Source organism: Mytilinidion resinicola, assembly GCF_010093595.1.
Source record: "Mytilinidion resinicola strain CBS 304.34 unplaced genomic scaffold BDZ99scaffold_5, whole genome shotgun sequence".
In the NCBI taxonomy this organism is placed as follows: Eukaryota; Fungi; Ascomycota; class Dothideomycetes; order Mytilinidiales; family Mytilinidiaceae; genus Mytilinidion; species Mytilinidion resinicola.
Window position 1 is genome coordinate 1,109,838 of NW_022985441.1, and position 23,767 is coordinate 1,133,604.

At 51.8% G+C, this 23,767-nt stretch overlaps 7 protein-coding genes across 7 annotated transcripts; 5 read left to right on the forward strand and 2 right to left on the reverse strand.

The window, feature by feature from the left end:
• Positions 1-819: 819 nt before the first annotated feature.
• Positions 820-3,415, forward strand: BDZ99DRAFT_411723 (uncharacterized protein). The gene is made up of 4 exons (XM_033716629.1): positions 820-939; positions 1,010-1,044; positions 1,097-1,223; positions 1,286-3,415. Exons 1-4 carry the CDS (start codon positions 930-932, stop codon positions 3,217-3,219), a joined length of 2,106 nt encoding a protein of 701 aa, XP_033580143.1. The 5' UTR covers positions 820-929; the 3' UTR covers positions 3,220-3,415.
• An 889-nt stretch (positions 3,416-4,304) lies between these two features.
• BDZ99DRAFT_381753 (MATE efflux family protein) lies at positions 4,305-6,331 on the forward strand (the record flags this gene model as incomplete). Its single annotated transcript, XM_033715253.1, has 2 exons — positions 4,305-6,170; positions 6,221-6,331. 2 exons carry the CDS (start codon positions 4,305-4,307, stop codon positions 6,329-6,331), a joined length of 1,977 nt encoding a protein of 658 aa, XP_033580144.1.
• Positions 6,332-6,716: 385 nt separating this feature from the next.
• On the reverse strand, positions 6,717-7,640 carry BDZ99DRAFT_517465 (uncharacterized protein; the record flags this gene model as incomplete). The annotated part of the gene is made up of 1 exon (XM_033725181.1): positions 6,717-7,640. One exon carries the CDS (start codon positions 7,638-7,640, stop codon positions 6,717-6,719), a length of 924 nt encoding a protein of 307 aa, XP_033580145.1.
• Positions 7,641-8,868: 1,228 nt separating this feature from the next.
• On the forward strand, positions 8,869-10,047 carry BDZ99DRAFT_507250 (ribosomal protein S12). Its single transcript, XM_033724230.1, has 3 exons — positions 8,869-9,276; positions 9,366-9,466; positions 9,516-10,047. Exons 1-3 carry the CDS (start codon positions 8,907-8,909, stop codon positions 9,579-9,581), a joined length of 537 nt encoding a protein of 178 aa, XP_033580146.1. The 5' UTR covers positions 8,869-8,906; the 3' UTR covers positions 9,582-10,047.
• Positions 10,048-10,483: 436 nt separating this feature from the next.
• BDZ99DRAFT_460476 (CBD9-like protein) lies at positions 10,484-12,295 on the forward strand. Its single transcript, XM_033719392.1, has 4 exons — positions 10,484-10,590; positions 10,648-10,905; positions 10,983-11,584; positions 11,651-12,295. Exons 1-4 carry the CDS (start codon positions 10,536-10,538, stop codon positions 12,083-12,085), a joined length of 1,350 nt encoding a protein of 449 aa, XP_033580147.1. The 5' UTR covers positions 10,484-10,535; the 3' UTR covers positions 12,086-12,295.
• A 1,671-nt stretch (positions 12,296-13,966) lies between these two features.
• BDZ99DRAFT_438146 (uncharacterized protein) lies at positions 13,967-15,870 on the reverse strand (the record flags this gene model as incomplete). Its single annotated transcript, XM_033717608.1, has 2 exons — positions 13,967-15,512; positions 15,582-15,870. 2 exons carry the CDS (start codon positions 15,868-15,870, stop codon positions 14,311-14,313), a joined length of 1,491 nt encoding a protein of 496 aa, XP_033580148.1. The 3' UTR covers positions 13,967-14,310.
• A 484-nt stretch (positions 15,871-16,354) lies between these two features.
• BDZ99DRAFT_556517 (P-loop containing nucleoside triphosphate hydrolase protein) lies at positions 16,355-23,646 on the forward strand (the record flags this gene model as incomplete). The annotated part of the gene is made up of 6 exons (XM_033727182.1): positions 16,355-17,837; positions 17,895-19,343; positions 19,413-19,749; positions 19,800-20,599; positions 20,648-22,303; positions 22,349-23,646. 6 exons carry the CDS (start codon positions 16,355-16,357, stop codon positions 23,644-23,646), a joined length of 7,023 nt encoding a protein of 2,340 aa, XP_033580149.1.
• Between the last annotated feature and the right edge of the window lie 121 nt (positions 23,647-23,767).

Sequence of the window (23,767 nt, forward strand, 5' to 3'; positions counted from 1 at the left end):
ACAAAGCAGAGGAGGGGGATGGTGGCCACGGTTCCGGCGTACAAGATTCGGCATTTTTAGGATACAAGATACAAGGATCTCTTGTTGTTTTATATAATAATCTAGCTATTCTGGTTGATTCTACATATATGTAATACGAACAGCTATGCTTTATACGGCTAAAGCAGCCCCAGCGCTAGCAGGGAGCGCTGCTGGCCCGCTCATATTACCCCCTTGTACTGGACTACCTAGTTGGTGAAAGGACTACAAGGGGGTAACCTGAGCGGGCTGCTCGCCCTCCCTGTCAGTTTTGGGGGCATTATAGTCGTACCCGCACTATTTTCCTAGGATATTACTATAATGCCCCTAAAACTGACAGGGAGGGCGAGCAGCCCGCTCAGGTTACCCCCTTGTATGCACGGGGAGCTTGGCACAGGACGACACAGAGATTTGGCTGCATGGAGATGATATCATTGGAAGCCACTCTCCTGGACCCTGGGAATGATCTTCTCGGTTGCATGCGAGCGTGGAAGGTCCTTTGTGTCGTCGTGAGTGCTGCAGGATGCATTTGAAGGAGGCGTGGAGCTCGATCCGGAGAGAAGAATGACCTCCGGCGAGGCTGGAGAGCAGCCGCAACCAGCTCCCGTATTGCAGCAGGTGGTGGCGGGGTGAGGAGACATTGAGCTGCATTTAGAGTGGCAAGGCTGATAAATTTGGCGTCAGAATAGCGCGAGGGCCAAGGGCCGTTGCGAAGCACCCCGGCGCGGCCCCATCTCGAGGCTATCTTTCTTCTCAACCGTGGACCCGCCGCTGCACCGCTTCCTCACGTCACTCGTTAATCAATCTGTTTCATGCCTGCTTCCTCTGCCCTCTGCGTCCTATTCTAATACCCATTCACTCGCTGCTACATGACCTACGCCCCTCGATAGCGCTCGACGGGCCCTTCTCCGATGGGAAAGTGTACGCAGCCCCCTCAGCTCCTTATCGCGACATCTGCTCACAGCCCTCGCTGACTTTGACGCTTTCACAGGGAGATATGGTGTTATTCTGGATGCTGGGTCGTCGGTATGCGCCGGAAATACGCCTCAACGCGCGCCGCTTAACTGACTGGTGAAAGGGGACCCGTGTCCATATCTATCGATGGCTTCACAGCGACTACGCCCGCGATTCCGCGAACGAAACCGACCTAGAACGCCTTCCTGCTCTTCACACGAAGAAGAAATGGACGCTGAAGAAACATCCTGGTGAGCCCAGTGCTGTCTGTTTTGTTGCGCGGCGCGGTTTGCTGATAGCGGTTATCGTATAGGGATCTCGACTTTTGGCGACAACCCCAACGAGGTCGGTCCGGAGTATCTTGCCGACCTACTTCAACATGCCCTCGATGTCATACCCTCCGATGAGGTCGCAAATACACCCATATTTCTGCTGGCTACTGCTGGCATGAGGATACTACCACCGCTGAAACAGAAAGCTTTGCTGGAACAGGTCTGCACGTACGCGCGGAAGACAACCGAGTTCCTGCTACCGGACTGCGATCTGCACATCAAGGTCATTCCTGGGGAGACTGAAGGGCTGTATGGGTGGATTGCTGCCAATTACCTTCTCGGAGGATTCGACAAGCCTGGAGAGCACGACCATGGAAACGGTCATCACACATATGGATTCCTGGACATGGGAGGTGCATCGGCACAGATTGCATTTGCTCCAAACAGCACAGAAGCCGAGAAGCACGCAAACGATCTGACCCTCCTACGGATGAGAACGCTGGATGGCAAATCATCCGAATACAAAGTGTTCGTCACCACCTGGCTAGGATTTGGGGTCAACCAAGCTCGGAAACGATACGTCGATAGCCTGCTCGAAGCGAGTCCCAAAGCTATTGAGCTACCTGATCCTTGCCTTCCCTCCGGCCTCAATGTTACTACTACAGGCCATCCCATAGAACTAGGGTCCGACGAGGACCTAGGGAAGGCTCCACATCTTCTTGGAACAGGAGACTTCCCAGGCTGTATGAGCTCGACGCTGCCACTTCTGGAGAAAGACAAGCCATGTCCAGACGAACCCTGCCTGATCAATGGTATCCACGTTCCCGCTATAGACTTCGATGTGAACCATTTTGTGGGAGTATCAGAATACTGGCATACCACGCACGAAATATTCGAGATGTCACACAAAGACAAGGCTTACGATTTCCACACTTACCAGGAACGGGTACTAGAGTTCTGCAGTCAAGATTGGGATAAAATACAGAAAGGGATTAAAGATCACACGTGGGGCAAAAAGGTCGATGAAACGACTGCCCTTGAAGTTTGTTTCAAGGCATCCTGGTTAATCAATGTTCTTCATGAAGGCATCGGTGTGCCACGAGTTGGGATAGAACCCATTAAGGGCGGACACAATGGCACCAAGGAAGTCCTCGACCATGCAAAAGAGAAGGGCTATCTCGACCCTTTCCAAGCTGTCAATAAAATCGGCGATGTCGAAGTAAGCTGGACACTGGGTAAAATGGTCCTCTACGCATCCAGCGAAGTTCCAGCGTCACCAAAAGAGCTAGCAGTCGGCTTCGGCAGCAACGTCCCCGGCATCCCCTCCGACTTCCAATACGCAGGCGGAAAATACGTAAAAGCGGACCCTCACGACGAAGACGATGACTGGCACGACAATCTCTTCAAAGACTCTCCCCGCCGCATCCCGGGCCTCGTAATCTTCATCCTAATCGTCTGCGTCGTTCTCTTCCTGCTCTGCGGCCGCGACCGTCGCAAATCCTTCCTCCACCGCGCTCTCCACCCCTTTACCCGCCACTCCAGCTCCCTCAAGCGCCGCCGCGGCTTCGGCGGCAAGCTCTTCGGCCTCGCCGGCTCCCCCTCCTACGAGCGCGTGCTCGAAGGCGGCGAGGGCGCCGAGGAGTTCGAGCTCGGCGACGTGGATTCGGACAACGAGCACTCCGACTCCAGCGAGGGCAGCCGCGTCGGCAGGACGTCCGGGTGGGCGACGCCGCAGATCAAGGCCGGGTTCGACCCTACGCCGCTGAGCTATTTCGATAATCCGATCACGCAGGGCGCCGGGCTGGGGTTGGGGCCACCGGGCGTGTTTAGCAATGCGATTGGGAGGGGCGGGTTGATTTCGCGGACGGATAGTAGGGAGAGGTTGGCGGGGGTGGGGTCGAGCCATAGGAGTCGGCCGGGGAGTCCGACTAGGCTGAGGAGTCCGATGATTCCGTTGAAGGAGTCGGTTGATTGAGGAAAAAGGAGTGAGATGGATGTGGTAATAGATGGCGTTTTTTGCGGCTGGGTGTGTGGCGCTTTTGGATTGAGGCGTTAAGGGGTCACGCATTGGGGACCGGATTTGGAGTTGACTAGGTTACCCGGCATGCTTCTGAGGCCGTATTGGGGACCCTTGGCGTTGTCGTTTGGGGGTGTTTTGCCCTCGCGCTGTGTGTGGATGGATTAGGCCGCTCATTATAGCAGCCTGCGAGCCGGACTCTGTACTTCTTCTGTTCCTTTACACACCCGTCTCTGCAGGAGACACGAGTACGTTCGAGTGCACGATACATTAATACGATTCCTTGCAAAAGAAGTCATTCTTCTCCTATTCCCGTGAAGCGACGATATCGTAGACATTGTAGATACCTCGGAAGAGCTGTGGGGTTCTACGGCTTTTGTCCACCGCGTGAGTCCTGGTAGAACATGCGGCCGAAATGTGTACCTGGTAGGGTTGATGAACGAGCACGTAGGGTGCCCTCTTATAACCAGTCTTGTCAATGGGCGTACGATATAGAAGGGTCTGATGGCGAGTTCGGGCTGGATAACTTTGGGAGGTTCTGGTGGGTAATGGGAGGAATGGGAGTAATGGGCAGCAATCTTGATGTTACACGTCATGTTATTGGTTGCGGAGGAGAAAGTGAGGATAGATATCTGGTTCAGCGAGAGTTTTAAGGTTGTAGGTTGAGGTCATCATCAGTGTGGATCTCCTCTTCTCTGGGGTGAAGATGCTGAATTGTTCTAAAACGAACATCAGAGTTTTACGAGGTTTCCTGCTATGCGATTGTCCACAAAAAGGTGCTTATCTCTCGGAGGTGAAGAAGCTGGCCCAATCAGGCAGGCCGACGCGGGTGAGTATTCGAGCTTTGCGTTCGCCCCGCCCTTGAAGCCTTGGAAGTTATGGCTGCAGCCCGCTATAAGTCTCCTCCGGGCCCGTGGGCCTGACTCACTTGTCTTCTTCCCTTCTTCTACCTGGAGCCTTCTCTTCCCACACCACAAAGACGCCAAACGTCGGCCGTTATCGCAGCCACCCCGTTGCCAATCCCGGCAACAAACCCTGCGATAATGGCACCCTCAGAACCAATTCACGCTCGACCGACGGCTGAATCTTCGAGCGGCATTGGGAACAGCTTCAGGTCGCAATTGGAATCCTTCAGCGTCGGATCGCCCATCGCCGAAGCTGCCATTCAGCGGGATCTCGAAGAGGGTGGCGATGACGCCTATCCTAGCTCTGACGACGATGACGAAAGTTCTTCGGGATCATCCACAGTGCATCCTTCAGAGTATTCCATGAGAGACGCCTACCGGAGACCAAGCTATGTGAATCCTGGGTTTCGGTCTGCTGTCATCGCTTCACAATCAGTCCCGGAGCACAGCTACCTGACGAAACGAGAGCGACAACAAATCCGGGAGGAAGAGAGGAGTTTGCTACGAGACAACCTACTTCTTCCACCAAAGCATCCGCGGCGAGAAAGCGAGAGTGGCCTGCCTGCGCGTTTGGGCAAGCGACTGTCGATCGCAGGGCTGAGAAAGGTGCGAAGTGCAGCAGATGAAGAATCAGCCATCGAAAGAGATGATGAGCCATCAGAGCATTCAGCACTATTGGGAGCGGACCCTACTAAGCCCTATGGAGGAGAAGACACTCCAGAGAACATCAACAAAAAGTGGGTAGAAGCAGTCGCAGCTGGCAAAATTCAAACGACCTGGCAACGAGAGTCGAAAACGCTTGCCAGATATTCTGCTCCTTTGATAGTCACATTCCTCTTGCAGTATTCGCTCACCGTGGCGAGTATTTTCACTGTGGGCCACATTGGCAAGGTGGAACTTGGAGCTGTGAGTCTAGCAAGTATGACAGCAAATATAACCGGCTATGCCGTCTATCAGGGCCTTGCTACCTCACTCGACACTCTCTGCGCACAGGCATACGGCTCGGGCCACAAGAAACTTGTAGGGTTGCAGCTTCAACGCATGATCTATTTTCTCTGGGTAATTACAATTCCCATTGGCGTTATCTGGCTAAGTGGAACCGCTATCCTCTCCGCCATTGTCCCAGAGAAGGAAACTGCAAGGCTCGCCGGAATCTACCTAAAGATCCTTCTCGCTGGGGCCCCTGGATACGCAGCTTTCGAGAGCGGCAAACGCTTCCTCCAGGCCCAAGGCCTCTTCACTGCAAATCTGTACGTGCTGCTGATATGCGCACCGCTCAACGCCCTAATGAACTACCTCTTCGTCTGGGTCTTCGACTGGGGCTTCATCGGCGCCCCAATCGCAGTCGCTGTGACCGAGAACCTCCTTCCCCTCTGCCTGTTCCTCTACGTTCGCTTCATCGACGGCATGGAGTGCTGGGGCGGCTTCGAGAAGCGCGCCCTGCGCAACTGGGGCCCGATGATCAAGCTCGCACTGCCAGGCCTCGTCATGGTACTCGCAGAATTCCTCGCCTTCGAGATCCTCACCCTGAGCGCCAGCTGGATCGGGACGACCGCGCTCGCAGCACAAAGCGTGCTGAGTACGGTCACAGCTATCACGTTCCAGATCCCGTTCCCGATGAGCATTGCGGCTTCTACACGCATTGCGAATCTCATCGGTGCCACGCTCTCCGACGCTGCTAAGACACATAGCCGTGTTGCGCTCTGTGGAGCTGTTCTTATCGGAATCTTTAATGTTACCCTCCTCAGCACACTGCGCAAGTACATTGCTGTCCTCTTCACCAACGATCCAGACGTTGTAGAAGTTGTTGCGTCGCTTTTGCCCCTGTGTGCGGCGTTCCAGCTCTTCGACGCGCTGGCGACGACGTGCAACGGTATCTTGCGTGGATTGGGTAGACAAGAGGTGGGCGGCTACGTGAGTATCTTCGCGTACTACTGCATCGCCATGCCGATATCGTTTGGGACGGGTTTCGGGCTTGGGTGGGGCTTGTATGGGCTTTGGGCTGTAAGTAAACCATACCGAAGCTGTGTTGAGAAGAAGCTAACCGGGAATAGGGTCCTGCAATTGCATTGGGTATTGTGGCGGCAATTGAGGGCACGTTTATTTATAGAACGAGTTGGCAGCGGGCGGTTGATGAGGCGCACAAGAGGAACACGATGGGTTGAATGCCCGTTATGTATGTGCAAGTCAACATGGTAGTTAGTTTGCGATCTGTAGTAAGTATTCCATAGTTTTCTTATCGGGATACCTTATCATAGAGTTGGAGTCACGGAGTTCAGGAAGTGTGAGGCGTTAATGCCGGCATTCAAAATATCAAGCTACTGGTGTAGCAGATCACATCATCTAGGGCATCCTGAACCTGATACGTTGTGATATTTTCAGCAACTCAAGCGCCAAATAGGTTGCATAACTGTTTTCCGTATTCTCACTGAGCCCAACTCATATTTCACTGCTAGAAGTACACGGATATCATCGACACAAAAACAAAAACAAATCCCAAACCTGTCCCCCAACGCGCACTACACCATGGCCTACTCGAGTCACCACTCCCTACCCATCAACATCAACCCCCGGCTCCCCTTGCTCCGCCACCCCACCCATCTCTAATCTCGCACTCGCCCTCAAACCCCCGGTCGGGCTCATAGTCTTCGGCAAACTATCCTTCAAAAAGCAATTCCCCTCTCCCCCTCCGCCAAACGCCTCGGTCAGATTCGCATTGTAGCTCACAGCCACACACAGAATCCCGCCGCCGTCCTGCGCCCCCGCGTTCCTCTCCGCGCACGCGCTCATACACTCCTCGAACGTATACGCCGTCGTCACGCGGAGGTCTTTCACAGGCCGAGTCCCAACCTCCACGACGACGTCGGCGGGGATGTCGGCGGCGCAGTTGGACGTGAATGTTGCGGTGGTGTTGCGCGCGTCGACGGTGTACGCGCGGGAGTGCGTCGTGCAGTCGTTTGCGGCGATGCCGACGGTGCCGGAGGTGACGGGTTTTGAGGACGGAGAGGTACTAGGGGTGCTGGGGGAGGGCATGTTTAGGGTAGAGGTAGCGGAGGTGTTGACGTGGTGTTTGTGCGATTTGGTGGCGCGGCCGACGGTGACGCCGACGATGATGCAGATGGTGAGGAGGAGGAGGAAGGCGGCGATGCCGAAGAGGGTGCGTTTACGGGAGGCTGAGGGTGGTGTGGCAGTGGTGGCTTTTTCGGGGTCGGGGGACGAGGAGGTCGTGCTGGGAGTGTAGGCGGGTGGGCCTGGGAGATAGGCTGGGGGCGGGGTGCTGGGGATTGCAGAGTACGCGGCTGGTCTGAAGCTGGTTTGTGCGGGTGGTTCTAGTTGAGGGATTGGTTCGTGGTTCCCTGATCTGAACGTGTCTTGTTCGGTTTGGAGTTGAGGTATATCGCGTTCCGAGTGTGATGGGACTATTGGTGATACAGGAGACGCTGAACGCTCAGGTTGGTGGTGCTGGTACTCCATTTCTACGGTGCTTCTGCTTCTTCGAACTGGATTTGGAGATTCTAGCAATGACGTTCGCATAAGGAGTGAGGTAAAAATAGAAGATACGTGACGTAGACTAATATGATGATTGAAAGGAACAGCTGAGAAACTTTCAACATAGAGAGAACCCGAGAACAAACAGGACACGACACGTCTCAAATACCAAACGACCCAACTGCGACACACCCACCTGTGCCCCAACCTGTGCCGTAGCGCTAAATCCTGATGTTGGTTGATGCTATTCTGGAACACGTAAGCTGTGCCTCCGGAACATCCTGAGGGGTGCTTCTGCAAGCCCGCTGTAGTGTGACGCAAATAAAGAACCCTGGGTCAACAGTGTGCAAAGTTTCGTCGCCCTTATCCATATTCGCGGTATAAGTCACTGGGAACGCTGGCTTCCATTGGTCTGTGAGGCGGCAAGGCACCGAGTTCAAACAGCTGCGAAAGCTGAAACTGGGGTTTGCTCGGCAGACATACCTGGCGGTTACAAGGAGTCGCAGTCAAAACGACCTCTCAACGCGGGGAATGATCGTGACAGCGGCGAGGAGCGCGCTTACCTAGCCTTGTGGGTGCGCCCGAGGAAAGATGTCTGCTATGGACGATGAGTACACGGATATATCCCAGCACCAGCTGCACTCTTGCGCGATCGACACCACCGTAAGGAGTAGCCCAGCTAGCAGGTGTTAGCTTCGCCCATTTACATCGTAATCGAAGTTTTGAAAGCCCCAATTTCTCTAAGCGCGACCAAATCTGCACGCAAAACCCTCACCAATTCTCGTTAGTAGGTGAATCTCGGATGGGGGTAGACAACTTAGACTATCTATACATTTTATTTAGCTAAACACAATTCAAAAGGGCGTGTAGGTCAGTGTAAGTAATCCTTCGTATCGCTTTCGCCTCTTATAAATCTAACATGTCGCCAGGGTAGAGTATGAGATTGCAGTTCATCGGCAGTTATCATCTTAGTGTCCTCGGTGGGACTTTTTTGCCTTTTGCAGTTTTTTAACACATCCTCACATTAAATAAGGCGAAGGCTTTTGCTTTTTCTTTGTCTTTGTAGTACGTTCATCTGCGATTATAGTTGTTCTTCAAATAGAAGATCTAACTGAAAGAGCTGTCTGGGAGAAAGAAAATATCATGGGGTGGCTGGCGAACGCCACAATGCCAAGCTAAATCTTCCTAGGTTCGATCTCGCGCTACCTGAACATCGCGACTTCGCGGTCTGTCATTTACACCACAACGACGATGCTTTTACAACTCCTCCGCCGCCTAGTGCGGCCGTCCGCATTCTCATTCCCTCGGCGAACAGCCTCATGCGCCATCCACAATCCAATTGCTCGAGTAGTATCGCCGACCTCCCTCGTTCTCCCCATCCGCTCCTTCTCCGCATCAGCACCGCGCCCAGCAACCTTCAACCAAGTCCTTCGAGGCGCAAGACAGTCACAAACAGCTCGGAAGCTGAGGTCCCCGGCCTTGGCTAATCGACCGGAGATGAAGGGTGTGTGTCTAAAGGTTGGCACGACAAAACCTAAGAAGCCCAACTCGGGAGAGAGGAAATTTGCGAGGGTCAGGTTGAGCACTGGGCAGGTCGTTACGGCGTATATTCCTGGCGAAGGTATGTCAAGTGCCTTTCTGAGAAAGGAGATGTACAATGACTTTGGAGCGATTCTTGGATGCAAAGAGTTAAGGCTAATACGGAGGCAGGCCATAATGTGCAGCAGCATTCAGTGGTTCTTGTTCGAGGAGGAAGAGCACAGGATTGTCCAGGTGTGAAATATAGGTTGGTTAGAGGAGCTTTGGATTTGGTGAGTTTAATTCGCTTTGACATGTACCCAATCATCTGATAGTTTTTAGGGCGGAGTAGGCAACCGGATCACCTCAAGATCGAAGTACGGAACGAAGAAGCCGAAGGCGACATGAACCATTCTTTGTATACTTGTATATGGTACTGTAAAATATCTAGAGTACCTGGCGTTGACTGAGGGATGCCTGTGAATAGCATAGCCACGGAAAGGGGAATAACCGGTGCCACTATGACTGCGTAAACACAAATATAGGCATTTGAGAGGTTGCTGATTCTCGTTGTAAAGATCTTCACATTACATCTGGATTCTGGCACTACATTGAAGGATCTACTTTGCAGTTCCGCATCCTGGCTTCAGCTACGTTGTCTTATCAATCCGGATCTCTTCGCCTCACACTCTCATTTCTTGCTTCCTTAACGTACGCTTTCCCGAGACGGTACTCTTCCCGTGCCGTCATCCTACGATGATAATAGCCTCAATTAGCTTCCAAAGGGAGCTGACGACATCATGGTATGATGTCCGTAGAAGTAACCTTGCTGCTATTCCCTGCTGCTCCCCCGGCGGCCGTCTGGACTCTTTGGATCGCTGGATCGCAAGATCTTGACTCTTCCCTCTCATGACGTTAATGGCTCCGTCTCGTGCATGAGCTCACATTGTTTCGTGAATTGCAATGTTCGCAATTCATGAGATCAAAACTTGCATCGCAGCCAAGCGAAACCGACGTGCAATGGTCCGAGAACAGAACGGCCAACAAAGGCAATATGGCCGTCCTTTAACGCGTCAGCTCCAGACCCCTCTATCTGCACCTCAGCTAAAGCGTGCGTAAGTCTAGAAAAGGCGACGTGGTAGCAGCTCATGAGGTCAGCGCAGCCAATCAACATGCACGCAAATGTCAGCCAGCTGAAGAACACCACCACGAAAAACATCGGCGCCTCTTAACGGCCGGAACGTGCGCCACCGCTTCTAGACTTTAAAGCGACGAGACTGCACCTCTTTTTCAAAAGTAGGCTCGTTCAGCCTTGACTTCTTCACCTTTGTCTGTTGTATGCTCTTTTCGAGCTTCCCCACGATGCTCTCGGCTAGAAGATCGACTGCCGTCGTCGCTCTAACCTACTTCGTGTCTAGTATGGGTTTTATATTCTCTTTAATAAATGAAGAGCTGTGTGCTGACGCTTCCCCAGCTCTTCTTACATTTACCACGGCGGCCCTTACTCCACGCTCAAACTCGATTGTAGTAAGAGAGGAGAGTGCTGCCTCTGCATTTGTCTATGGGGTTGATGGCGGAAACATCACTTTCGCCATAACAGCAGTTAAGTCAAATGGCGACATCTGGTTTCATATGGCTGCACCCTCCAAGTACTCATACATTGCTTTTGGTACTGGCAAACAGATGGACGGTTCTACAATGTGGTTTGGCTATGCCAGCTCGGATGGTAAAGGTAAATTTAGGCTCACTGATCTTGACGACTCTAACCTCAATCTTCCACTACATGTTCTCCTCACTCACCACTTCTAGGGGCTACGCTTTCCCCTCGCACCTCGGGTGACCACGTCGAACCGGAGTATAGCTCCAAAATCAAATGCAGCCTCGTTACTGACGGGTTTGAGAACGGTGTCGTAAACAAGACTCTTCTCGTGAACGGCCACTGCACGAACTTCACCGCCGCACAATCCGGCAAGAACGGCGACTCAAAACTCAACTTCGACTCCACCCAGCAGTCCTTCATTTTTGGTCTTGGTCCTACGAGCCATACGCTCCACTCGAACGACTTGGATGCTGGCATCCGGCGGCATACCGAGTACGGCACCTTCCAAATGGACTTGACCAAGGCCACCGTGCACGACGGCGATGGAGTGACGCCTCCCAAAGGTGCCGCAGCGTGGACGAACTCAAATTCGGGAAAGGCTGAAGATGTGACGACTGGGGATATGGATTACATCATCCCCGTCCACGCTGTGGCTATGTGCGGCGCGTTCGTGCTCCTGTACCCGGGCGGCGTACTCCTCCTACGTGTCTTGGAGAAAGTCATGTGGCACGCCTGGATGCAAGGCCTAGCAACTATCATAGCCATTCTCGGAGTGGGACTAGGCATCAAACTCAGCTTGACATATAACCACGTAAGCATCCCTTCCCTTTTCACCCCACCCTTTTCTTTCCTGGGTAGCCTCCACTAAACCACCCAGTCCAAATCCTTCAACGCCGCCCACCAACTCATCGGCCTGGTTGTCGTCCTCGCCTGTGTCGTCCAATTCGCTCTCGGCTACCTCCACCACCGCGCCTACAAGCGCACGCAGCGCCCTACGCCTCTCGGCCGCATCCATCGCTTTGCCGGCCCCGTGATCCTGCTCATCGGTATCACTAACGGCTTCACAGGCTTCAACTTCTCCGATAATGCAAAGGACAATATTTGGTACGGTGCCGTGGTCGCGATAGTGCTTGTCGTCACTGTGGGGTTGCTTATCTGGGCTCGAATTCGAAATGGGCGGCGGGCTAAGAAGGCGACGAGTCAGGAGTTTGGGCTGCCGGCGTATGAGGGGATGAGGGGGGAAGGAGGGAACGATAGTGGTGGGTATGATGCGAGTAGGTATGGGAGCAATGTTCATTTGGGAACTATGTAGCCGAATTATGATGATAGTAGAGCATATCGCCGAGGCCGATAGTATAACACGGTTATTAAAGAGAGAAGTATGGAGACGAATCAGCGCCATTTTTCCTGCGCATGTGTCCTCATAATTTATAGCGTTGAGGGCCACAAGGCCTTCTGGATGTATGAGACTTGTAGACATTGTCGGTTAATTGGCTCCTTGTGTTCTTCGTTTAATTCATGATTGGTTATACTACTAAGTGTTCCAATGGAGACCAACCTTTTCAGCAGGACTCCAGACTCCAGACCGTCCCAAGGTTCATGCTTCCAAGAATACATTACCGTCTAGAAAGGTATGGGTTGATTGGAGACTTCTAGGTGACCTTACTTTGCCTTCCTTCTTACTACCTGTGATGAATGGTTATAGCAGAGGCTGTCTCCGGACATTTCAAAGATCGTTCTTTGCTCTCTCTTCTCGTCGCATGGCTCTACCGAGACTCTGCGACGATGTCCTTCTCGATATCTTCTTTCTTGCAGACATCAATACTCTCCTCAACCTACGTCTTGTCGCAAAGCACTTTCACACCCTAATCGACCGCTTCATGACTTCGCTTTCACGAAGTGTGGTAGCGTCTAATTTTCCGGGAGATCCTGACATGCTACAACATTGGCCTGGCAGCTATGATCTCGAGTGGCTAAAAGATCAGCTAATATGTGAGCGAATTGCGGAAATCTTACTCGAGCGAATACACGGAGTTCCCTATCAGGCTCGAAGGATTTGGCTATACTTGAATGATCACTCCTTAGGCAACTGTCCCACAGACCAGATGGAGCCGCTCCTCAGCGACCTGATTTCAGGCTTGCAGATACTGGCGACTTTCTCTGATTTTGCCAAAGGGTAGAACAGATTCCTCTATCAGATCTGCCAAAGTATAGATCTGCCGATTGTGTTGCGCGATGGGGGAAATACAAACTATGTGTGGAAATCGCCAATGGAAGCTCCCATTTTCCTAATGAAGAAGACTTTTGCGTCGAGAAGAAGAGATCGCGAGGCAACGAGCCTCTTTTACGGAAAAGTTGCCAAAGAGGAAGATACGAGCTTTCTTGGCTGTTTTGTGGCTTCTCAGTATCGTCTTCGGGGAATTTCCGGACTGGGTAGAGCCTCCTTTTAAGATGTCCTATTACGAAGGTGTGCTATCAGGGGATGTATTCCTACACGCACATTGGGTCAGATGGTACATGCTGAAGGAAGGGCTACAAATTTTCTGGAATCACTGGTGTGGCAAACGTGCTTATCAAGGACAAACAAACTTGCTTGGAGAAAAAATTGAAAAGGGTTGGAGTAATCAAGACGCAATCATGCGCGCGATTAGCTATAACGCATATCGCAAAACATAAAAAGCTGTGCAAGCTTCAAGAGCGATGCTGCATAGTGTGCGAATGTAGACTGCAATATACGATCAAGAAATACCGAGTTTCGCTGACCACGGCTCAGGCCCCTTTCGAGGCCAGACTGGACTCCAAGAAATTCAGACAGTCCTATTGGAAAATAGTCCTTTTCGATCCTTCCTCTCGTGATAAGTTGGAGAGCATTTCATAGCTATATCTGGGCCGTAGATCAGGACGGCAGCGTGAAGATGGCGCTTGTCGCGACCAACCATCGGCCTGATTGTCGTTCTTGACAAGATGGAGGTCAAAGGTCGCCTTGGAGTTATCTCTTCGATGTGCCATCGGCTACTAGATCCGGAGATTTCAGGATCCAAAAACGCCCATTTTCGGCGTCATCCAATCTCTCTTCGTCCTGTTGAGTTTAAATTGGCACCGGTGCGAGGCATAGAAGGGCGCCAGTCCGTGCGATTTAGGGTTAGTTTAGAGATGGAACCGGCATAGCTTGCAAAACAGGTCATGGAATTAGGGGGCATGTAGATTGACGTCCTCAGTCAGACCAAATTAGCTATCCATACAAATTGTCCAAGCCTTCTAGTGAATCATTGAGAAAAGCAGTTTCTTTACCTTTTCGCATCATTCCTCGATTTCTCAGGTTGTGAAGAAGCAGTTCTGTGTTGATTTGAAGAGGCATAAGGCCCGTATATATAGCCTATGAAAGGGGGGGGTACTCCCCTGTTCCCCCTTGTTACGGATATGGAAGGATGTAACGCCACTGACACGCTAGTAGTGGCAACCTGAGTCGATTCGTCCATCTGCACCTTCTGGAGGCGTTCAAGGCTGTGTAATTGCCAATCCCGCCCTCCTCGTTGATCAATACGTACAGTGACCACAGTATCCACAGCTCTCGGAACATGCTGTATAATCAACTTCATGCTCATCTGCGTTTCCCCAAGTTGCTTCAGTCATCTTCTCAGAAGTGGGCTGTGCATTTGCGAGCTTGTCGCTCGATGACTTGCTGATAGCACACTTCTCGCCATCCTCCCACGGATTAGCTACATTAACAGACTTTCGACCCAAGGCCTTCGGTCCTTGCGCCCACTTAGCCTTGAGGCCCGAGGGGAGAGCATCTCTTCCTTCATCTGGCTGTTCTCGGATCTCAAGACGGTCAGCAACCGGTCGGTAGACTTCGAACTTCGCATGGGATGAAGTCCTAGCAAAATCGACGATCTTGTGCATAAGAGCTGCAAGGCGGGTGAGTGCGTTTGCATTCTCCTCCTCCCAACCCGCAAGATCGCGCCGGATGTCTTTCTGGCGGATGTCACGGAAGATACCGTCCCCGTGGTGGTAACCCACGATGAAGTTGGGGGTTTGTGTGACCCAAAGACGAGGGTAGACATCGGTCATGTCGATTTCTGGTCTGTGTCTGTTGGACCGCGTTTTAATATCGAAAATCGCGGTCTGAGGCATGCGGAAGCCTGCAGTCTCGACTTTGAGCTCTGCTGCAGTCTCTGAACGGGTCGGACTAATGGAGGCAGTTGTGAAGGAGTCAACAAGAGATGCGGGGTCTAATGTTACAGGTGCTGCAGCTTTCCGTGTTGCGACGTCAGGATGATCGGGTAAGTACCCATCGCACTCGAAGCGCACCACGCAGTCGAAACCACCAAAGCTGTACTTGATGAGTCGCTGGTGGGACTCTGATCCCTTAACATCCGAGGCCCAGGTCGTGTAGTTTTCGGGGAAGGTGTGGCCATATCCTCTCACATTCGGGATGAGCTCAGTTGGCGAGTTCTCTTTACGAATGAAGAAGACAGTGTTACCAATCACCTCGACGCTGAATCGGAATGGCTTGTCTACGCCAGATGCAAATCTCAACAGGTTCCCGAAAGTGCTGCCGCAGCCGAAGATGTCGATATCCGTAGTCTGAAACTCGGGATGCTCTTTAAATAGGGCCTGGATGGCTGGCTCTGTCGGGTAAGTCGCGAACCTCGCAGCATTTGGATCTCTAAAGAATTTGCCCGAGTCTTCGCGGAGCTTCCGAGGGCTGTCCAAGGGCGTCCAGGCTGGGGGTGCTCCTGAGTTGAAGTTTAGCTACGACATAGCCATGTAGGAGAGGGGGGCAGTGCTTGCAGCAAAGCACTCACCAGGCACTACGATTGTTGGGCTTTTCTTGTTCAGCCAGCTATATGATGCTACATATTTGGCATCTATTATGGTCGGAGGCAGGGTGGTAAGCTCTTGCAGTTCAAGGTCTGCCTGGGTGAGAGCCATCAGCACCGGCCCGAGTGGACGAGTTTCGATATCAGGTGTCGGTCCGGATCGACCCCTCCAAGACGGAGCGGGGTATCGTTTGGTCCCAGGCTGTCCATTCCAGCGGGGTGTCGTTATTTCGGTAGAGGGCGTGGCTGAGGCAGTGTGCGGCGTAGGGTCCATCCAGCTGCTGCGGCCGGCGGCAAGACGATGAGACATGATTGAAAGATGGGAGCTCGCTGAAAAGCCTCGCTGGCACAGCAGAACAAGTAATCAAGGAAAGAATGGCGGGGAAGTAGCAAGCTTTAAACTTCCCAGACCACCTGGTGCAAGGCTGAGCTTGAAACGACATGATTCGTCCTTTCATGTGGCACGGAGCTGTACAAACCTGGAAGATGCAGGAAGCTGGAGGCAGCAGCGACGCCGCTGCAATGCAGGCAAGAGTTCCAATCGTTTAAAAGAGCTGAGGCCGAGACTCTACTGATAACAAAACGCACTGCCAGTACTTGAGAGTCATCCTCTTCCGTCCCACACAATACTGTCCCAATTGCACCTCATTTTTCGAAGCTTTCGCACACAAATACAACTCGTGATCTTCCAATCTGGTCAGTCATCATCCGCTAGATTAGTTGAATGCTATTTTGGATGGGTTACTGATGACTTTAGGATGGCCTCTGCCGTGCCTACCGACGTCTCAGGGCGGTCGGCGAAGCTTTTGAAGTATTTCCTGCAAGCAATCCACGGAAAGCGGGCGATACAGACAGCTTCAGACGGACAAAGATTCTTTGAGGCTCTCGGTGATCAGAAGGATCGCTTAAATTGTGTCGAGAAGCTCATTGCGGCGGATCATGGGCTGCGAGTCTTGAAGGAGTCGTTGAGGTTCGATGTTTCGCGACCATTCCTCATCGGTCCAGCCACCGACCTCCTCCTTTATTTCTCCGAACCCGCTCTTCGACAACTCTGCAGTGGACAATTCCTCCTTCGCATTCTCGAGGTTATTGCTGATCCGCCAACCTTCTGGAACGCCCTCGTAAAGGCCCACAAAGAGAGGGTTTTGACCGAGAATGCCACAGAAGCCTTTGCATGGCTCCTGTTGGAGCTCCTCTCAGCAAGGACAGACGGCCTTCTAGATGTTCGAGATATCGCAGAGGACGTGACAAAAAACAAGTCTCTACTTGACTCACCATCAATCGAGGTCCGCAAGTACGGTCAGAAGCTGAAGCATGTCCTTCAGACCACGGCGTCGAACGCACCCTATGGTGGCGCTGCGGGACCCGGTGGCCGACACGATAATGACTTCGTCGACTTCCGTCAAGTAGCCATCCTCCCCACCCCGGACGAGTTATTCTCGACTGAAAAGCCTTTCTATCGACAAGCCGATGCTATCAAATCTGCAGAGGCCGACAGCCGTGGTGCCATGCATTTGGACAATCAATTTCGTCTTCTCCGAGAAGACATGCTCGGCGAACTTCGTACCGATTTGCAAATCGCACAAGGCCGAAAGAATGGCAAACGAAGAAGCGCCATCGTGAGAGGTTTGTATCTCACATCTCTTGATTGTGGAACAGCCCAGAGACGGAAGCCTTGCTCGATGGTCTTGCGCTGCATCGAGGACATCCCACAACTTTCGAAAATCGAAAGTCCAACGGATCGGCTCAAGTATGTTCGCAATGAGTACAAGTTCCTGAAGCATCAATCTTTCGGAAGTCTGATGGTAGGTAAGGAACTTGTTGCTTTTGCGACTCTCGAGAGAGACGAAAATCTACTGGCCCAAAAGCCACCCTCTATCGTATTGCGACTCTCGAGCGAAGCAGCTTTCACAAAAGCCCTTCTTGTGGCCAAATCAGGTCATCTCCTGGACTTCGTCCTAGTCGATACAGCTGTGTTCGCCTATGAGCCAGTGCTGAAATGTCTTCAAACCAAGACCCAGATTCCGATGCAAGAGGAGTTGTTGCAAATGGACATCAATGAATCATTGCCAGAGTCTGAAGTTCAACCGAAACGCATTGTAGAATTGATCAGGCAAAACAGCCAACAAGATATGCGCAAAGTCATAGGTACACCAAAAGACATCAAACTTGACGCATCTCAAGCCAAGTCTTTGATTTCGGGTCTGACAAGAAGAGTCTGTCTTATCCAAGGGCCTCCCGGTACGCTCTTCCATGTCTCTATTCCCAGGTAGTGACGAAATGATTTAACATTTGCAGGAACCGGAAAATCCTTCATAGGCGCATTATTAGCGAAGATCTTGCTTGATCATACAAAGGAAATCATCTTGGTGATAACTTATACGAATCATGCACTTGATCAGTTCCTCGAAGATCTTCTGGATATTGGAATCTCCAGGGATTCAATGTTACGCCTTGGGAGCAAATCAACGCCCAGAACGATGCCGATGCTTTTGTCAGAGATCTCCAAACAAAGAGGCTCATACCGTCGTACACCAGTCTCATGGGACATCATTAATGCACTGAAGCTTGAAGCTGAGTCTTATGAAATACTTCTCGCTAAGAAGTTCAAACAATACAATGACTTCAAGGTTGGCCTCAGTGAGTTGCTTGAACACCTCGAATTTTCCGATGATGACTCGCGATTCTTCGATGCATTCACGGTACCTTCTTCGCAAGATGGAATGACACACGTTGGTAAGAAAAACAAGACCATCGACGGTACTTATTTATTGGACCAATGGAGAGCTGGTAAAGGTCCAGGACTTTCCTTCCATCAAATCTTCAACGAGTTTCCAGAGGTTTGGAAGATGGACAAGCCTTCAAGGGATGCCTGCATGTCAAGGTGGAGGATGGAACTGCTGAAAGATCTCGCCGCGGAGATTCAAACCCTCATGACAAAATACGACCGATGCATGGGCCAAGTAAACCAACTCTTCGAAGAAAAGAATGCCGCGATTATCAAGAGTAAGCGTGTGATCGGATGCACAACGACCGCTGCGGCGAAATACACCAAAGAGATCGGAAATGCCTCGCCAGGAATCATCATCGTAGAGGAAGCTGGTGAGATCCTTGAGAGTCACGTGTTGACTGCAATGACACCAAATTCGAAGCAGCTTATTCTCATCGGCGATCACAAGCAGCTGCGACCCAAGGTCAACAACTACGCGCTGACCGTTGAAAAGGGAGATGACTACAACCTCAACCAATCCTTATTCGAACGACTTGTTCTTTCTGGTGCGAATCACGAGACTCTAAGTCTACAGCACCGAATGTGTCCAGAAATATCGTCTCTTGTGAGGCAAATGACATATCCTGAGCTTGAAGATGCTCCAAAAACCCAAAATCGACCGCCTCTTAAGGGATTCCAGGACCGCGTGATGTTCATTACGCACGACTATCCGGAGCTCAATGCGGGAAGAATCGCAGAGAGAAGAGACGAAGGTTCTCAAGTGAGCAAGGAGAATATTTACGAGGTCGATATGGTCCTGAGATGCGTTCGCTACCTTGGGCAGCAGGGATACGGCACCGGAGATATCGTAGTGCTCACGCCCTATCTTGGCCAGCTGCAGCTTTTGCGTACGAAGCTCGGGGAGGAAAACGACCCCATTCTAAATGATCTTGACTCATATGACCTCGTTCGGGCTGGGCTTCTTCCGCCTGCTAGCGCTGGAGTATCAAAAAGGACGATCAAGATTTCCACAATAGGTGAGGACTGTTGTCTTCAAAATTCCACATTTATGCCATTACCTTCGTGTCCTGACTAACCTGTTCCAGATAACTATCAGGGAGAGGAAAGTGACATAGTCATTTCGACATTGACTAGAAGTAACGCAAGTGGCGAGATAGGTTTCATGTCTTCTCCGCAAAGAGTAAATGTCCTTCTGTCTAGAGCACGCAACGCCCTCATCATGATCGGCAATTCAAACACGTTCATGAGGAGTCGAAAAGGGAAAGATGTCTGGGAACCGCTTTTAAATCATTTGAAGCACGGCGGTCATGTGTTCGATGGGTTTCCGGTCAAGTGCGAGAGGCACCCAGACCGAAAGGCTTTGCTCCGGAGTAAAGAAGACTTCGACGCCGAGTGCCCTGATGGAGGCTGCAGCGAGCCATGGTATGTTTCTCAAGCACAAGCATAACCTTACGCTAACCATGCTTTCTCAGTGGGACTAAACTCAATTGCAGTGTACATGACTGTCCTCAACGCTGCCACCAGCTTCAGGATCATTCCAAGGTTGATTGCAAAGCCATCGTCAAGTACACATGCTCGCAGAACCATAACACATCCTTACCCTGTTACAAGCAAAAGACGGCAACTTGCCGGAAGTGCGACGAGATAGCACGAGCGCAAGAAAAGAAACGACGAAGGGACCACAAACTTGATGTAGAGCGCGAGAACAAGCAGAAGGCCTATGCGAAAGAATTGGCAGATATTCAGGAAGAGATTGAGCATCAACGCAGAATAGCAAAAGACCAATCGGATGATCAGGAGAGACAAAAAGTCATCCTACAGCACAAGCAGGATTTATTGAACATGACTGCAGCGAATCGGCAGACTCGCACGAGTGTAAGAACAGATCCCAGTTCAGTCATAAGCGGTAGCAAGCACGACAAAACCGACCAGAAGACAAACGCCGAGCCTCCTTCACAGCCTTCACAGCCTTCGGGCACGGCGACCGGGACCCCGATCGCTGCCCAGAATACGAACGGCGCTGCAAAAACCTCGTCGCCTCTTGCTAAAGATGTATGGCAGCCGCCTCCTTCGACAGTGGACTGGGAATATCAGAAAAAATTTGAAGGAGCAAGGAATGACGCTTTGGACGCTTTGACGGGCATGATTGGCCTCGAAGACGTGAAACAACAGTTCCTTTCAATTAAAGCAAAAGTTGACGTGACAACACGACAAGGCGTGCCACTCAAGACCGAACGCTTCGGTGCTGCTCTACTCGGCAATCCAGGAACAGGTATGGCCTATCAGTATTAGGCCTACGAAATGAGCTTACTTTGTGAAGGGAAAACCACGGTCGCGCGTCTTTATGCGAAGTTTCTTGCCTCTGTTGGGGCCCTACCTAGCGACTTCTTTTTTGAAACCTCTGGATCCGCACTCGCCAACGATGGCGTTTCTGGGTGCAAGAAACATCTCGAAAGCATATTGAATAGTGGTGGTGGTGCGTTCTTCATCGACGAAGCATACCAGCTCGTCTCTGGCAACAGCCCCGGCGGAAAGGCGGTTCTTGATTATCTTCTCGCAGAGATTGAGAACTTGACCGGCAAGGTGGTCTTCGTTTTGGCCGGCTACAATAAACAGATGGAAGCATTCTTTGCCCACAATCCAGGTATTCCAAGTCGTATACCTCAGCAGTTTCAGTTCCAGGACTACGAGGACTCCGAGCTTCTGCTCATCTTACGCCATGCCATTGAGACTAAGTACAACAGAAAAATGAAAGTAGAGCTGGGTATGGATGGCTTGTACTTTCGAATTGTTGCACGCCGCCTCGGACGTGGACGTGGGCGCGAAGGTTTTGGAAATGCCCGCGCTGTGCATAACAAGTTGGCTCAGATTGCGGACCGACAAGCAACGAGGTTGAAGCGAGAGAGGAGAGCTGGCAAGCGTCCAGATGATAACTTATTGACCAAGGAAGATATGCTAGGCCCACATCCTTCGGATGCACTCCAGTCCAATGCCTCCTGGTCAGCATTGCAGAACCTTACTGGCCTCAAGGCGGTCAAAGAATCAGTACGGGTGTTTGTCAACACTATCCAGTTCAATTACCGTCGAGAGCTGGAAGAAAAGGAGATCGTGGAGTACTCTCTTAACAAAGTTTTCCTTGGTTCTCCAGGCACAGGTAAAACCACAGTCGCAAAGCTCTATGGCCAAATACTTGCGGATATCGGTCTTCTATCGAACGGGGAAGTAGTGGTCAAGAACCCTGCAGATTTTATTGGCAATGTGATAGGCCAATCCGAGAGTAACACAAAAGGAATTCTCGCTTCAACCGTTGGCAAGGTGCTGGTCATCGACGAAGCATACATGCTCTCTGGAGGATCCGACAATAACAGGTCAGCGGATAGCTTCAAAACGGCCGTCATTGACACCATTGTGGCTGAAGTTCAGAGCACGGCTGGCGAAGACCGATGCGTCTTGTTGCTCGGCTACAAAGACCAGATGGAAGAAATGTTCCAGAAAGTCAACCCTGGTCTAACTCGACGATTTCCTCTGGACTCAGCCTTCGTCTTCGAAGATTTTTCAGACGTGGAACTGGAGAAGATATTTGAGTCGAAACTTCATACGCAAGGCTTCGAAGCAACGGATCAAGCCAAGAGAGTGGCCATGGACATTCTACGCCGAGCTCGGAATCGTCCACATTTTGGCAACGCAGGCGAAGTTGATATACTTCTCGACAAAGCTAAGGCATTCCATCAAAAGCATATCTTAGCAGGAACCTCGAAACATTTCGATAAGCTGGAAGCTCTGGATTTCGACGAAGACTTCAATCGTGGCCAGCGTGCCACGACCAATTGCCGTAAATTGTTCGAAGGAACCATCGGATGCGACGCTATCGTGCAGCAGTTAGAGGGTTACCAGACAACAGCAGCCAATATGAAGGCCCTTGATATGGATCCTCGAGAACAGATACCTTTCAACTTCTTATTCCGAGGACCTCCAGGTCAGTCTCTTCTATGATCTCATGAATCTTGCTAACAGCGTATAGGAACCGGAAAGACGTCAACCGCTCGCCGAATGGGCAAGGTGTACTACGACATGGGTTTCCTATCCACTGCGGAAGTGGTAGAGTGCTCTGCAACCGAGCTAGTTGGGCAATACGTCGGACACACAGGACCAAAAACGCAAAAGCTACTCGAGAAAGCCCTTGGTAAAGTATTGTTCATTGATGAGGCTTACCGCCTCGCCGAAGGAGATTTCGCCACGGAAGCAATGGACGAGCTTGTTGACAGTCTCACAAAACCCAAATTTGCCCAGAAACTAGTCACAATCCTAGCCGGCTACGACGCAGATATCAACCGCCTGATGTCCATCAACCCAGGACTGACGAGCCGTTTTCCGGAAGCGATCGTCTTCCATCATCTAACGCCTGGGCAGTGCTTACAGCTTTTCGGAGATGTTCTCAAGAAGAAGAAGCTTAACACCACCGTATTGGAACCGCCTTCAGATGCTCTTCACCAACGCTTGCTTGACTCCTTCAAGGTGTTGTCGAAGCTACCAGCCTGGGGAAACGCACGGGACGTCCAAACCCTCGCCAAAACAGTCTTCAGTACCATCATGTCCACCGCGACGACCCCAAGCCTGGACGTCCCCATCACAGAGCAGAACATTCTCGGCGCCGTGCAATCCATGATATCAGAGCGTTCCCACCGAAGCACGGCTACATCAACGTCTCGCCATCCTGTACGAAATGCCCCACTACCCACTCAATCCATGAACCCACCGGATATTCCTGTAAACACTGATACCGCGACTAGCAATAACACTGCACTACCACCGGCACCACCGGCGCCCCAAAAGCAGCAACCAGGCGCCAAATCCCAAGAAGAACCCCAACCCGACGACACCCGCGACGCCGGCGTCTCAGACGCGATCTGGACTCAGCTCTCCCACGACAAAGCCGTCGCCGCCACCCTTGCGCTCGAGGAGCAGCGCCTCCAAGCCGAAGCAGCAGCACAGCAGAAAGCTGCCGCGGACGACCTCAAGCGCGCAGAAGCAGAGCTCGCCGCGCTGGCAGCCGCCGCCGCAGCCGACGCAGAAGCGCAGCGCGCACACGAAGCTATGCGGTTGAAGCGAGAACTGGAGCGGCGTGCGAGAGAGGAGAGGTTGGCGGCGTTGGAGAGGCAGCGGAGGGAGGCGGAGGAACGGCGGAAGAGGGAGGAGGTGGTGCAGCAGAAGTTGAGGCACATGGGGGTTTGTGTGATGGGGTATCGGTGGATTAAGCAGGCGAGTGGGTATAGATGTGCGGGGGGGGGTCATTTCGTGAGTGATCAGGCTTTGGGGTAGGGGATGGGAGAAAGGGGCGCCGTATCCGAGGAGTTTGCGTCAGGAGCGCTGGCTAGATATGTCTGGCATACTAATGCTAGCGACTATGAGCTCTCTAATCCCGTGGTGCATGTTGAGCCAG